Source organism: Heterodontus francisci, chromosome 31, assembly GCF_036365525.1.
Source record: "Heterodontus francisci isolate sHetFra1 chromosome 31, sHetFra1.hap1, whole genome shotgun sequence".
In the NCBI taxonomy this organism is placed as follows: domain Eukaryota; kingdom Metazoa; phylum Chordata; class Chondrichthyes; order Heterodontiformes; family Heterodontidae; genus Heterodontus; species Heterodontus francisci.
In genome coordinates this window covers 54,498,165-54,513,711 of record NC_090401.1, presented here as the reverse complement: position 1 = coordinate 54,513,711, position 15,547 = coordinate 54,498,165, and the positions used below count along the sequence as shown (strand labels likewise).

General features: G+C 39.7%; 1 protein-coding gene across 4 annotated transcripts in view; it reads right to left on the bottom strand.

Moving 5' to 3' along the window:
• Positions 1-275: 275 nt before the first annotated feature.
• kdm1a (lysine (K)-specific demethylase 1a) overlaps positions 276-15,547 on the bottom strand; it is a 62,970-nt gene continuing 47,698 nt past the window's right edge. For 3 of the 4 annotated variants that reach the window (XM_068011656.1, XM_068011657.1, XM_068011654.1), the window contains exons 20-21: positions 12,349-12,495; positions 276-3,411 (exon numbers count right to left, since the gene is read on the bottom strand). In XM_068011656.1, the coding sequence (XP_067867757.1) occupies positions 3,226-3,411; positions 12,349-12,495 (333 nt within the window). In that variant the 3' untranslated portion in view covers positions 276-3,225. Of the gene's footprint in view, positions 3,412-8,359; positions 10,094-12,348; positions 12,496-15,547 lie in introns of those variants that run through there. The other variant, XM_068011655.1, reaches the window with a different exon arrangement.

The following is a 15,547-nucleotide window of genomic DNA, read 5'->3' as shown; positions in this document are numbered from 1 at the left end:
GGAACACAAACCTGTTCTTGCCTCTCTCCACCAGCCCAGGTGCACTGGAGCCACTGTGGTGGCTCCAACTGCAAACACTGTAAACCAGAGATCAAACCTGACAGTGCTGGTCTGAACACTTCAGTAAATCAGGCAGTGCGTCAATCCAGCAAGTCACTAGAAACAAGATGACCCTGGAAAAAGTAAACAAACATACCTGCTCGTAACCTATGTAGATACCTTGATACCATTTTATGAACAAAAGACTGATTTTTAAAAATCATCACAACTCAAAATCTCATTCAACTTTTTATTTAAAATATATTTATGGCCTTACACAAAGTGTAGTCTTAGCACACCGATGACAAAAAGTGCAAAATCTTCTAGAATTTAGCAACCAAGGTGCCATTAATTACACCCTTCTTGCATGCCAAAATATAAATCTGGCAAGACAATAAAAATTACACTGCTTTTCCATTGTTTAAAATGTGTATAAAACAAAAAGTCCAATTGGCATTTCATGCATATCTGTAGACCAGCTGTTAATTCTAATGGAAAGTCAGTCCAATGTACTTTAGTTCAGAAACTGTCCTTGTAATTCAATCAATCTACACCATCATTTTTACAACCAATAAAAAGCATAACATAATTTGCTTTGACTGTAGACACTAGGGTTGACAATGTTAAATGTCAATAATTCACAGTAAAAATCTTGTTACATCTTGGCACAGTAAAGAGATCTGATAAAGGAAACCATTGGTACAGTGGTTAAAATTAAAGCTTTAGGTACTATGGTGAACTAATCTTCAGCTAGGTTATCAAATGTTACACAATGTACCACCTCAGGAAATAAAACAAACTTGCAATTATATAGCACCTTTCACAACCTTAGGAAGCCCCAAAGCACTTTACAGACAATGAAGCACTTTTGAAGTGTAGTCATTGTTGTAGGAAATGCAATAGCTGGATGTACATTACTAAAATCATCACAATAAAGAGCCTAAACATAAGCTCCTGGGAGAATGGGATACAGGGAAATTGGAGGAATATATCTTAAAAATCCATAATGATAGAGTATAACGAATTTAGTGATTGATTTGCCAATTGCTCAAATTGGCTGATCAGTATAGGTGATTCTTAAAGTCTGCAGTACTGCTGACTGGCGTTATAAGCAGCTACTCAATCTCTCCTCCCAGTGCACTGCTCATGATTTTAGCACTCTTAATGTTGGTGCTCTTTCCACTTGATTCATTTTCAGCCCAAAGGCACTCGGTATGAGATATTGTTCAATGCTTACCTGCATAATAAACAACTGAAAACCTCATCTATTTAAAGTGTCATGAGTGCTGTACTGGACTAGTAATCCAGAGGTCGAGTTCAGATTTATTGCTTTGGTGATATTTGAAGATACTTTGCGGGAAATAGGTCAGACATGCTGAGCATTTCCAGTGTTTTCTGTTTATATTTCGATTTTTAGCGTCTGCAGTATTTTGCCTTTGTATTAAAGCAATAAATCTGTTAGTTGCCGGATTGTTGCAAGAACCCAACTGTTTCACTAATGCCCTTTGGCCCTACCCGACCTGGCTTGCACATGATTCTAGTTTATGCTATGCAGTTGGTTCTAACTGGCCTCTGAAATGGTCTGGCAACTAACTCAGTTACAAAACGATCACAAGGAGACCCATCACCTTCTATGAAGCAATAAACATGGCTTTGAACAGTGTTGTTCACATTCCTAAAACAAAACAGAGCATACTGCACAGAGAGGAGCGAAGGTGAAAGGTTATCAGGGGTAGGCAGGAATGTGGAGGCGTGATCTTATGGAATGGCGGAGCAGGCTCGAGGGGCCGAGTGGCCAACTCCTACTCCTAATTTGTATGTTTGTAGTACTGGCTATGGACAGAAAATGGATGGAATGAAAAAGGAGGTGAACATTAAGAGTGCCAAGATCACAAGCAATGTAAAGCATCACATCAACACTATTCATTTGTGCATCAATGAGCATTCAACCAGAAACCTGATCAAAACATCCAATGGAAAATCCAGCGAGCTCATAGAAATAGGTTTGGCAAGTTCTATTTGATCACTGTATCCACAAGACCACTAGAAGTGATTTCACTAAGTAGTGTGAGAAACTATTTGTTGGTATAAAATGGGCTGCATTATAAGGCTGAGGGGAAGGAATCAAATATCCCCAAGTCCTTGACTTTAAGAAGCAAAACATTAAATAGGAGTTTGAAACACAACCTCAAGTCCAGTGAAGCTGTTGGAGCTCAGCTCCTCCTACTTGTGGCATGACTGAGGGAAACAGTGTTCCACCTCACTTTTACAAAATGTTGCAGTGTTCCTTATGTCAGACACTAGTGGGTGTTGTGGCCCTTAGCAAAAGGTTTGAGTAATGCTGCTCCATAGGATATGGGCCCAAAGGGAGAGTGGATATGCAACACTAAGTGTCAGTTAGATGCAGCGGGTATTTTCAATACACTCCAACATTTTCCAGTTTACGCCACATTTTTAGGTAGCATTTTGAAAAAAAAACAAGAATGGTAGTTGTGACACATGCAAAGATCACTTGACATTTTAAATACTTTAGAGTGCAAAGTAACGCAAAATAATTAGGGGACATGGTTATACTGAAATTCATTACAGTAAGAATGGTCCAAAAGAATCTCCTCACAAACCTAGATTATGCAGTGTAAGCACTGGAACAGTGATGCAGTCTGAACAAACTTCAATATTGAGCTACCTTGTTCCATTAATAGCCCTAGTGTTTACAGTAACCACACATTAAAACAAATGCCAATTTTATGAAAAATTTTGACCATCACATCAAAAAAGTTTTATTTATGCAAATTCACGCTCAAAATATCCTAAAGCACATACGAGTATGGCGGGGAAAAAACACCATCAACAGTACAATCACTCGCACTCTTGCTCTCACAAACAAAATGTCTGATGCATTTACACAGGAGTTAATGCTACAGAATACTGAAGGCATTAGAACAGACTGTCACATAATTTGGTCAGAAGTGCCCCGCCCCCAGAGTAAGCTGCTCCACTTGGCTCAGTCTCATGGTCATGGTGTCCCAAACACTTGGCAGTAATGGGGAGGAAGAAAAGGAGGTTTCAAACCAGTGCATCACTACACTGAGTCTACTGTAGGGCTGCAGTAGCTTTCTTTCCTCCCCCCACGGATGAAATCTAATTCGGCTGATTTCCATCATATGACTCTTTCCCTTTAATAAGTTACATGCTACTGGGTTGTTGGGTAGGGATACCAGGTGTAGCTTGTCGTGTAAGAGTGTACATTGCACCCAGAAACTGATCAGCAATTCGACCGGCTTCCCTTAAACCACTCAATAAAGCGCCGTGAACTGTCGCAGGGTAGTTGCGGATAGTGTGCTCTCCAGCAAAAAAGAGACGAGGTACTGGCTGTAATGAAAGAAAGAAAATAAAATCAGTTTTCCAGAAAATGTTATTAAACTAAGGCCGTTATTTTTTACCATTTTATGTTTAATAGGCTTACAAGTCATGATTTTAAGATTAAACAAAATGAATCTCAATTATGCTGCACTTTATCTTCTTCTGAAGGCACTAGCATTACACCTCATCTTTTATATTCTGCACCTCTACCCATAAAACCCAATATTCAGTCAGGTTTTTAAAAAAAAAAGTTGTACCCATCTGAAGTATTGCTTTCAGTGTCTTGCCTACGTGAACGCCAAAATCTCTCTGATCTTTCATTGTTTTCTACCCTTTGGTCAATTTCCTATTCCTAACCAATATCCACCCTCATCCCCACAGCTGGAGCTTAATAGCCTTTTGGATGGAACTTTTGTCATTCTTTCTGGAAGTCTCTGTACAACATGCTGTAGGGCTTATCACAACCCACTTGGGACGTTACTTTCCCAAAGTCAAGGAAGTTGATGAGGCTGGATCTTCCCCATTTGAATACGTGGTGACTGTTTTTTACTACGTCATTATTGTGCAGATAATCCAGTTGACAGTCTATTACATTATTTTACACAGGACTGATGCAAGACTGATAGGTATGTAGTTATCTATACCTTATTTGCCACTCTTTTTGAATAAACGTTGCATGTTTGCCTATTTTCCAATCTGCTGGCACCTCCCAATTGTCCAATGGTTCTCTAATTAATGCTGGCAATCACTCATAAATCTCCTTTCTAGCCCAGGGGTACCGGTGCTGATTGTTGGAGTTGGCAGAAACTGCTGCCTGGACTAGTTCAGCACAGATTGGGAAACAAACCTGGTATTTTCAGCAAAAGACTTGCATTTATAAAGCGCCATTCATGCCCACCAGACGTCTCAAATCACTTTACAGCCAATGAAGTAATTTTGAGATGTAGTCACTGTTGTGAGGTAGGAAACATAGCAGCCAATTTGCGCACAGCAAGCTTCCACAAACAGCAATGTGATAATGTCTAGATAATCTGTTTCTGTGATGTTGGCTGAGGGATAAATACTGTCCAGCACACAGGGGAAATTACAATAGCTAAGGGCCATACTGATGTATCGCTACCACAAAACAATCTGAGGTAACTGACCTTCAGTTAATTTTAAATCCAGTGAATTTACTACTAGATTAGAAGCCCAGTTCCTTGCACATCAGCTCCTGCGCACACGACAGCGCATCATTCTGTTCACAGCAAAGCTCTCAAACTGAGTTATGAGCCTGTCCCTGGATAGGAATCAGTATGCAATTTAATCTTGTACAATTCAATACTCTTTATTTCATTCCAGATATGTCAAAAGACTTTTCCAGGTGAAAGCATCTGAGGGAATCACGAAGGATGGTTGGTTCATGGACTTTTATACTCTCAGAAAGAGTCTCTAGGGCATGTGCGTTTAATCAGTATTTTCCGACACACAGGAAAGTTTATAACTAATCAGTCTTTGCATCAGTCATAATGTGCTTCTTCCAGGCATGTCCTGCCTGCCACTTGTTCCATTGCCAATTTCGAACTTTTCCAATGGACTTCTTCAGTAGCCAGCACATTCCCCATTTCCTGCAGTCTCCTCACACAGCTGAGCAACAGCGACAGGCAAAAGGAGAAAATGTATTTCAAGCAGAAAGAAGTAAAGACAGACAATAAAGTATGGCTTCTCATTTGGGATATTTGCACACAAATTTAATTACTCCCCCTCTCCAAGAATAACTTTTGTAAAAAAAAAAAAATCCACATTTAGATTAAAATGAAAGAAAGGTTTATGATAATTGGCAGATTCATAAAACAGGAGGAAATGAAGCAGAATACAGAAGGTGTAGAGGAAAACTGAAAAAGAAAATAAAAAGGGGGGTAAAGAGAGTATGAGAAAAACATTAATGCGTAACATAAGGGAACACTAAAGTATTTTATAAATATATAAATACTAAAAGGATAGTCAAAGGAAGGGTGGTGGATGGGGGTGAATAAATACCAAAAAGGAGATCGTCATGTGGAGACAGAGAGTATAACGGAGGTACTAAATGAGTACATGTCTTTACAAAACAAGAGGAGGCTGCCAGTGTTGTAGTGGAGGACATGGTAGACAAATTGGATAAGATAAAAATAGATAGAAGTGGTACTTAAAAGGTTGAAATCACTAAGTAGAAAAGTTACCAGTTCAGGTGGGATGCATCCTAATTTGCTGAGGGAAATAAGGGTAGACATTGCTGAGGCTCTGGCTACAATCTTCCAATTATCTTTGGATTTGGGAGTGGTGCTAGAGAACTACAGGATTGAAAATGTTATACTACTGCCCAAAAAAAGAGAGATTAAACCCAGTAACCACATGCCAGTCAGTTAAATGTCTACACTCTTTGTACCCTTCCTGATTTTCGACTGTATTCTGTACCTGATGCACGTCAAAAACCTCCTTTTTCTATTTGACTTTAATCACTATTTCCTTTATCATCCAGGGAGATCTAGCTAAGGATTTTATTAGCACAATGAAGCCCAAGGGATTAAAGGGGATTAAAGGGGAAAGGCAACATGGATACGAAATTGGCTAAGAGACAGAAAGTAGTGGTGAATGGTCGATTATCCAGACTGGAGACAAGTATACAGTGATGTCCCCTGGGAGTCAGTCTTACGACCACTGCTCTTCTTGATGTAGATTAATGACCTGGACTTTGGTATACAGGACCTAATATCAAACTTTGCTGATGACACAAAACTCAGAAATGTAGTAAACAATAAGGAAGTGTTACGACCGAGGCGGGAGGAGTACACTGTTTATTCTAGTTCCACTGCTCCACAGGTCACCACATATATTTACATTTTTTCCCCACTTACTGATACGGTCAATCATAGGGTCTAATTTTATCCCAAAATAAAACACACCAACCAGATTTCTTTAATAAACAACAAAATTATCAGTTTATTATAAAACAAGACTTAACCAGTAATGAAGTAAAACACAAACACACAGACTGAAATATTAAAGTTCCCTTTTTACCTAAGCCCCTCACAGTCACACACATACATACACAGGTTAACCGAAAAAATAAAAGGGTTTTGCATTTTAGAGCTTTATTATAAAAAAGACAAAAAAACACTTGGGTTAAATACTTGTTAATTCTTGAAGAGAGAAGATATGAAAAGTTGTTGTTTATTTAGGCTTGGTGTCCCAAACGCATATAGACGGCCGTCACTGGGATCTTCCTAGAATAAATCATTTCAGGCGACGTTGAAGATCAGTTGGAGTAGGCTTCCAGGAAATGCAGCAGAGGTTTCAGACACAGGCCTTATAGGAAGAATGCAGTCACAGTTTCTGTCTGGTTCTTACGCTTGCTTTTCAGCTCCTCGTGACATGGAAAACTGGCAGGCTTTTTCTAAACTGTTGGAACAGACTGAGGTAGTTGTTGTTCTTGGCAAGTTTTCTCCCACTGTCTTTTTAAAATCATTGCCCATATCCCAACTCAATGTCCAAAACAAAACCATAAACAGTGTCACGTGAGTCAAACCACCTGACCCCTATAAATCTTGACCTGTCGCTTTTTTGTTTATTCATTCCTGGGATGTGGGCGTCGCTGGCTAGGCCAGCATTTATTGCCCATTCCTAATTGCCCTGGAGCTGCCTTCTTGAACCGCTGCAGTCCATGTGGGGTAGGTACACCTACAGTGCTGTTGGGAAGGAGTTCCAGGATTTTGACTCAGCAACAGTGAAGGAACGGCAATATGGTGTGTGGCTTGGAGGGGAACTTGCAGGTGGTGATGTTCCCATGCAAAGGCTGCCCTTGTCCTTCTAGGTGGTAGAGGTTGCGGGTTTGGAAGGTGTTGTCTTAGGAGCTTTGGTGCATTGCTGTAGTGCATCTTGTAGATGGTACACACTGCTGCCGCTGTGCGTCAGTGGTGGAGGGAGGGAATGTTTGTGGATGGGGTGCTAATCAAGCGGGCTGCTTGTCCTGGATGGTGTCGAGCTTCTTGAGTGTTGTTGGAGCTGCATCCAACCAGGCAAGTGGAAAGTATTCCATCACATTCCTGACTTGTGCCTTGTAGATGGTGGACAGGCTTTGGGAAGCCAGGAGGCAGAGTTTCTCGCTGCTGGATTCGTAGCCTCTGACCTGCTCTTGTAGCCACGGTACTTACATGGCTACTCCAATTCAGCTTCTGGTCAATGGTAGCCCCTAGGATGTTGATCGTGGGGGATTCAGCGTTCGATATGCCATTGAATATCAAGGGGAGAGGGTTAGATTCCCTCGTGTTGGAGGCGGACATTGCATGGCACTTGCGTGGTGCGAATGTTACCTCTCTGTAAAGATCTTCCCCAAGTCAAAAACAACCCCTGCTGGATAATTATTTGAAAACAGGTGCCTTCCAGTAACAGTTTGTTTTCAAAGCCAAACATCTCAGTGACCCTGATAAAAAAAAACTCCATGGGTGGGTTTTTTTTTAAGTTTTCCCAAAATAAACCAATGTCCCAGCTCTAAAATACACGAGTCCTCAAAAAAAAAAACTTGAAAAAATATAGAAGCACTCACAACAGGAAGATAGTAGCACATTACTACAGGAGGACATGGAAAGACTGGTGAAATAGGCAGACACACGGCAGACAAAATTTATTGCAGAGAAGTGTGAAGTGATGCATTTTGAAAGGAATAATGAGGAAAGATAGTGGATGCACTGGCTATGATTTTCCAAAATTCCCTAGATTCTGGAATAGTCCCAGCAGACTGTAAGTTAGTAAATGTAACACCGCTATTCAAGAAAGGAGGGAGAGAGAAAACAGGGAACGACAGGCCAGTGAGCCTGACATCAGTCATTGGGAAAGTGCTGGAATCTATTATTAAGGAAGTATTAATAATGCACTTAGAAATGCATAGTATGATTAAAACAAATCAACACGGTTTTACAAAAGGGTAATGCTGTTTGACAAATTTATTCGTTTTTGAGGATGTAACTAGTAGGGTAGATACTGGTAGGGAACCAGTAGATGTAGTACACTTGGATTTCTAAAAGGCATTTGATAAAGTGCCACACAAAAGCTAAGGGCTCATGGTGTTGGGCAGTGATATATTAGCATGGATAAAGGATTGGCTTGTGGACGGAAGCAGAGAGTGGGTATAAATAGGGCATTTTCAAGTTGGCTGGCTGAGACTAGTGAAGTGCTGCAAGGATCAGTGCTGGGGCCTCAGCTATTTACAATCTATATTAATGACTGACGAAGAGACAGAGAGTAATGTTTGTTGACGATACAAAGCTAGGTGGGAATGCAAGATGTCAGGACACCAAGAAGCTGCAAAGAGATATATACAGGTTAAGTGAGTGAGCAACAAGGTGACAGATAGGAGTATAATGTGGGGAAGTGTGGGGTTATTCACTTTGGACATAAAAGAAAAGCAGAATTTTTTTTTTTTTATAAAGTATTTTGTAAATGTTGATGTTCAGAGAAACTTGGGTGTACCCGTACAATGAACACAAAAAGTTAGCATGCAAGTACAGCAAGCAATTTGGAAAGCAAATAGCATGTTGGCCTTTATTGCAAGGGGATTAGAGTATAAGAAGAAAGAAATATTGCTACATTTGTATGGGGCTTGGTGAGACTTCACCTGGAATATTATGTACAATTTTGGTCTCCATATTTAAGGAAGGATATACTTGCATTGGAGGAAGTACAGCGAAGGTAGACTAGATTGGTCCCTGTGATGAGAGGGCCATCCTATGATGAAAGTAAACTGGGTCTATATTCTCTGGATTTTAGAAGTATGAGAGGTGATCTCATTGAAATATTCAAAATTCTGAAGGGGCTTGACAGGGTAGATACTGAGACATTGCTTCCCCTAGCTGGGGAATCTAGAACAAGGTAGCACAGTTTCAGGATAAGGGCCAATCATTTAGGACTGAGATGAGGAGAAATTTCTTCATTCAAAGGGTTGTGAATCTTTGGAATTCTCTACCCCAGAGGGTTGTGGATGCGCCCGCCATCATTGAATATACTTAAGGCTGAGATAGTCAGATTTTTGGTCTCTCAGGGAATCAAGAGATATGGGGAGTAGGCGGGAAAGTGGAGTTGAAACCCAAGATTAGCCATGATCATTGTGAATGGCGGACCAGGCACGAGGGGCCATATGGTCTAATCCTGCTCCTATCTCTTATTTTCTAAACTAAATGGTACAATTTAAAAGGGGGTTAGCATAACTTTAACAGAGACCTGGGGGGAGTTATATACACAAGTCTTTGAAGGTGGCAGGACAAGTTGATAAGACTGTGAAAAAGAGTGTATGGAGCCCAAGGTTTTATAAATAGATTATACATAATAAAAACAAGACAATTAGAAGAACTTATTTTACACAACAAGCTGTTAATAATCTGGAATGCATTAACTGAAAGGGTGGTGGAAACAGGTTCATTTGCAACTTTCAAAAGGAAATTTGACAAATACTTGAAAAGGAAAAATCTGCAGGACCATGAGGAAATTGTAACGGAGTGGGACTATTGAATAGCTCTTTCAAAAGCACGATGGGCAAAATGGCCTCCTTCCGTGCTGTATGATTGTATGATTTAGGTTAAGCAGACACAACATATTCTTCAACGATTGCCTGCTAACGGAATATTGCTGATGAAATTACAGTCGAGCTTGAGTTAGCGCTTTCCACGATTTCGGGCATCTGAAAAGCATGTACAGTATACATGTCAATTCAGTTGCAAATTTTTGACAACATTCATTTCCATCTCAATTTTTTTTTTCAACATGTCTCGCCCCTTTCATAACCACTCAATTCCACATTATCCTCCCACTTGTCAAAATCAAATAAGTAGGTCTTCTTAGCTTCTGCCACAAACTATGCTCACACTTCTTTCAGGCAAGCTGAACTTGTGCTTTCCACAGTATATGATGCAAGTGCTGAATACAAGTTGTATCTCATTACAAACTGGAAAACGCTATTGTAACTGATTGATTGAAGTCACACATTTTGCAGTAGCTGACTGCTCAACAGAAAAACAGTATTTTCTGACACTTTCCATTTATTGCAATGAATTGAATTTGCTATCTTAAAGTAGGTTCTGCGTTGCATATACAGTTCTTACAGAAGTAGATTTCTGAGTTAGACCACTAACTCCTACTTGCATTGTCATATTATGGTTAGGAAAGGGACAACAGTTTACGACATGTCCAGTCTTACAAACAAACTTACTGCATTTATATCAGTAAGCTGCAACAAAAATTGCACTTCAGTGTCGAGCATACACTCCTTACGCAATACAGGTCCAAGATCCAAAATCCAACTGTCTGAAAGCCGGAACTGTCCGAAAACCAGACATTTTTGAAAATGATGACCCTTGGCATGCTTGGACACATGGGACTTCTCAGAGGAGAATCTGATGAAATAAGTATATTCTCATTTCAAACAGAATCTTGCTGAACTCCTGATCAGAGCCACAGCACGGAGTCGAGAGAGACAACACACACTACTTGATTTATTCGGCTGCCTCTCTCCCCTGGTAATTGCTGCAGGAACATGCAGTGACATGACTGTAGGATGTGAGGAACCTGAATGTACCGAGGCTGTTACTCCCAGTTTGAAGATTTAAACCATAAGTGTTAAGTAGGGGTCTTTTGATGTGCTGAACACAGAGCCTGAGCGTACAGAAAGGAGAAAGAGGACAGCGCCAGAAGATAATTATCTCTGGGAGTCACATTAAGATAGGGAGAGGAGCAGGGGGAAAAAAATCTTAGCATAGACACCAAAGGGTACATGAAAGCTTTCGGGTGAAGACAAGGTGAGATCTGGCTGTGAGCCAGCTCTTATAGGGAATAAGAGAGCCAGTGCCTGCAACATGCAGAGTGACTTTCTTGTCCCATTGTTTCATTGCAGAAGACTTTGGCAGCAAAAAAGAATGTGACTCCAGCCAAACATAGGTAAAAAGGCTAAACTTCAATCTTACGATATTTACCTGCTTTCATTCCTTTAAAAGAGAAATCCATTGAAAGGATTTCAATAAATATTTCAGTTTTATTTTCAATGTTGCGTCATTTCCTGAGCTCATAACTTTGCTACGAGCACAGTTAGAGATAAGGCCAGGTCTTCAGAATGAGTACTGTCAGTTTAAAGGCAATGCAACGTCTCAGTGCTACTTGTTAACTATACGTAGTGAAACCAATGCATTGGAAAAATCATACTACAGCACTAGTTGCATTGTTTTGTTATCAAACTCCTTGAACTAACAAGAGACAGCACAATACTCAAAGAAATCAATAAACCATATCGTAACTAGCAGTCACCCATTAGTGAATGAAATTCATACACCAACATCAACAATAAACGAAACAACACCAACAAAGGATATATGTGGCAAGTTAGTGAATGGGAATGCAGGCTGTGCCTAATCTTCTGCAAACCATGACTTCTCCTGGTCATATATATACCTGACCCTCTGAGTAAATCCATAAGTTTCCTATTAAAAATATCCATGTGAATAACTTAAGTGACAGTCCAAAATCCAGGAAAATTGAAAATCCGGCACGGTCTTGGTCCCAAGGGTGCCGAATTTTGGACATCGGACCTGTAGTCTGAATTCATAGCCCCAAATTTGTTTCGCCATCAACAGTGACAGACTTGGTACTTCTCCAATTGTGGAAGGGCAATATTTATAAATGGACTGCTAGGTGCTTTTAATTGGAAAAAGGGAAGACAATTTCACCCATTCCCTCCGATATTCTTTACTGAAATTCTACTGACATTCAGATATTGGGATAGTGATGAAATAAGTTCATTTATCTGATTCCAATACTTGTGATTTTGAAAATAAATGTCAATATTATGAGGAAAAATTTAATATTTCCAATAATCAAAAAGTGTGCCTCTTCTCAAGCTAATTATTTCACTGTAAAACTGCCAAAGCCAAATGATCAGATTTTTACCTGAGGAGCCCCAGGGATGCTGGGACCTGGGGTCACTGGCTGTGCCATTAGATCATAGTCATTACCAGAAGAGCCAGCAGCCACATAGGAGTAGGAACCACGTGCCCATGGGTCAGCACGCCAGCGAGTGACAACAGTCTCCTTAGGCTGCAAGGATAAAAATAAAAGGGGGTATTCAATTGAGAAAGTAACAAACAACCTTTCCACCTCAGAACTAAGGGCTATTCAATGATTATTTGTCTTATGACCATTCCTCAAGTAATTGAAGCATTTTTCAGAAATTCAGTCTTTAAAAGCCGTGGCTGATCATGCCAGTGAAAGGGGTGGGGGATGAAAGGAGTGAAGTTTTATAGCTAAAGTATTGGTTGCCAGCATAATAAATATGTACCAGGAAAGAAAAATTTTATTTCTTTGCAAACTTCATCACCTTGTTTATTTTTTTAATTTTTTTTTCTTTATGAACAGTTCTGTGCCATCAGAATAGCAGCTTCATACATTGAAGGCTCAGCCTTGCCTTTCAAGTAGTGTTAATGGCACCTCACCACCCCCCCACCCCTGCTGAGAGGCAAGAGGGTGGAGAGAATTTTTCCCCATGCTGTTCAAAGTTAGTCCTCCACTAAGTACCACAAATGGAATTTATCCATGGGGTTGTCATCCGTAGCATGTGTTGCCATTGTCCTGGAATTCCTGTAACCAGATCAACCTGATGTATTGGTTGACTGCTGAGAACAGCCCATAATATGTGACCCTTGTGCTGCCCTGTGCATGTGCCAACCTCTAAGTGAGATGTACAGTGGCAAATATTTGTCACACCACACTTTACCTATAAAACAGAATAACTTTTTCAGTTAATTCCATGCTACATGCATGGCTACACATTTTGCACAGAATGCATTTTCTTTTACGTCAATGAACCTTCATGAAGTTGAGAGGACCTAATCAGTGCTCTATAGTCTACGAAGAACATTTCTTTGAATTATAAATAAGTCATCCTGACTTTGTGGAACTCCTGGAAATCTGCTGAAAAAAGTGCACTCCTTGAAAAAAAAACAGTCCTAGTTACATGCAATAAACTTTTGAGAACATGATGTGCCAAATACTGCATGATTATCCCCTCATTAAAAAAATGCTCTAATATTGGTTGATTTAAATCTCTTTAAAAGACAGAAGTAATAGATATCATTTCAGAAACTGAGCATGCGTGCTAATGCACAATCGAGATGACATTAATTCTAATATGCCACACCACCACAGAATAATTTGGTTCAAAAATGCTGACAGTGATAATGATGGGTCACATTTTTCTCATGGATTTCAAAGGGTAGTAAAATTTTTTAACATGCATGATTAACAATAATTAGGCTAATTACTGGGGCGTGGTTAAATTTTAACCAGGTTTAAGTAGCGATTACCAAATCACAATGTGGCTGATTTACCTGAATTTCCTGTCAAAGCCTGAAGTCAATGTTCGTCAGCGCAAAGACAAACAATTTGTTTTGCCATGCATAACAGCAGCAATGGAAACAGCTAATCCCCTTTACTGATGCACAGGGAGCAATCATGCATCACTATGGAGAATTGCAAACATGTTTAAAATGTATGCTATGCATTGCTCCCTCCATCACACTAAAGGAGTGCATATTCTAAAAGGTTCAAAAGTGCGACATATATAAAATGTTCCCTGTAAGCTGTGCAGCAACCCAAAAGTCCCCATGCAGGCTGGTCCCTTTGTTACTGTGCATGTGAAACTGCACAAAATGATTTAAAGGGGCTGCAAATTTAAATAAATCACCTGTGCACTCTAGGAGCAAATTAGAGGGAACATTGCATATACATAATGGAAAAAATTATACTAAGAGTGAATATAATTGTACTTTTTGTAACCAGAATCAGACAGGGCACCTAAACAACACTGCTGGGTGCCAGGTCAGACTTAAAAGCAGTGATTACAGTTCCACCAAGTAGGGTCCAATCTCTGCAGGAACATTGTTCCAATATTTGCATGGAGTACATTTGGATAACATTGAAGACATAGTGAGAACAATAGATTGTCTTTTCCTGTGACTTGAAAAAAATGAAATTAAAATATAGTTATTCTTTATTACAGTAAACACACAGTTATCCCATAATCTAGGGCAGGTCATCATTGCAATACATCAAAGGTACACAACATTTAAATGTACTTCAGTGCAATGTCAGCCATCATGTCTGTAAAACAAAAGCAATGCAAATCAGAGAATTAACTCTGCTCTAACTGTAGAGAATGTTCTTGAGGGCATAAGACACTTCTTTTCAGATTTAAGAAAAACTAGCTACCAGAGCTTGGGAGAACCCATCTAGTGAAGGATGCTTCATTGGGTGATACCCTGGGAGTGGGAAGAGGGGAGAAATGAGCCAATCTAGGGCCAGATTTTTACCCTAAGCTCTGAAGAAATATTTTCAGTCTAGAAATTCCTATATTGGTGAAGAATAAATCACTAAACATTTGAGATGTCTCTGCAGAGGCACTGGAGTATCCAACGGGCAATGGATCATTGTGTCACTTTTCAGCATATATCAAACCCTTCTTCCTGGATGGGTATTTTTCTACAGGTAGAGACAACTTCTCATGTGAATTTCTGGCTGCTTGATATATTTTCAGTCTTGTCTGAAATGGTAATAACTTCCACAACAGACCTGTTGACAATAAAACAAAATTGTGGTAAGGGACGTAGATGGCATTTTAAAAGGGATTTATAAAAGCGGGTGTAACAGTGGACTATTGTACTTAGAATTATTTATAAGTTTATTAACAAATTTAATTCAGAGACTGCAACGTACACTCACCAGTGATCTGGGCCTTGGAGTAGATGCTTGAACTTCAGGAATATTTTCCAATCTGTTCCTCCAGCCATAACTGATTCATCTTTAGTGCAGTCATGCCAAAATGAAATTTTTTTGCTCAGTGCATTTTGCTTTAGTTTGGCTTTCCCTATAAGCTTGTGTAGTTTGATAAAGCTTGGACATTTTCTTCATGCATTATAAATTATCCATGCATCTGTCTTTCCTTCTGGTCTTGGTAGTGATGTAGCTATTGTCAAAGAAACTCAATGCTTGGCTGAAGGGTTGACATGAGTGAAAAAGTTTAGACTGGAAGTCACATGTTCATCTTGCTTCTTTCCGTATTCCAGCTTGTGGTGTTAGTGCAGAAACCTAGGAC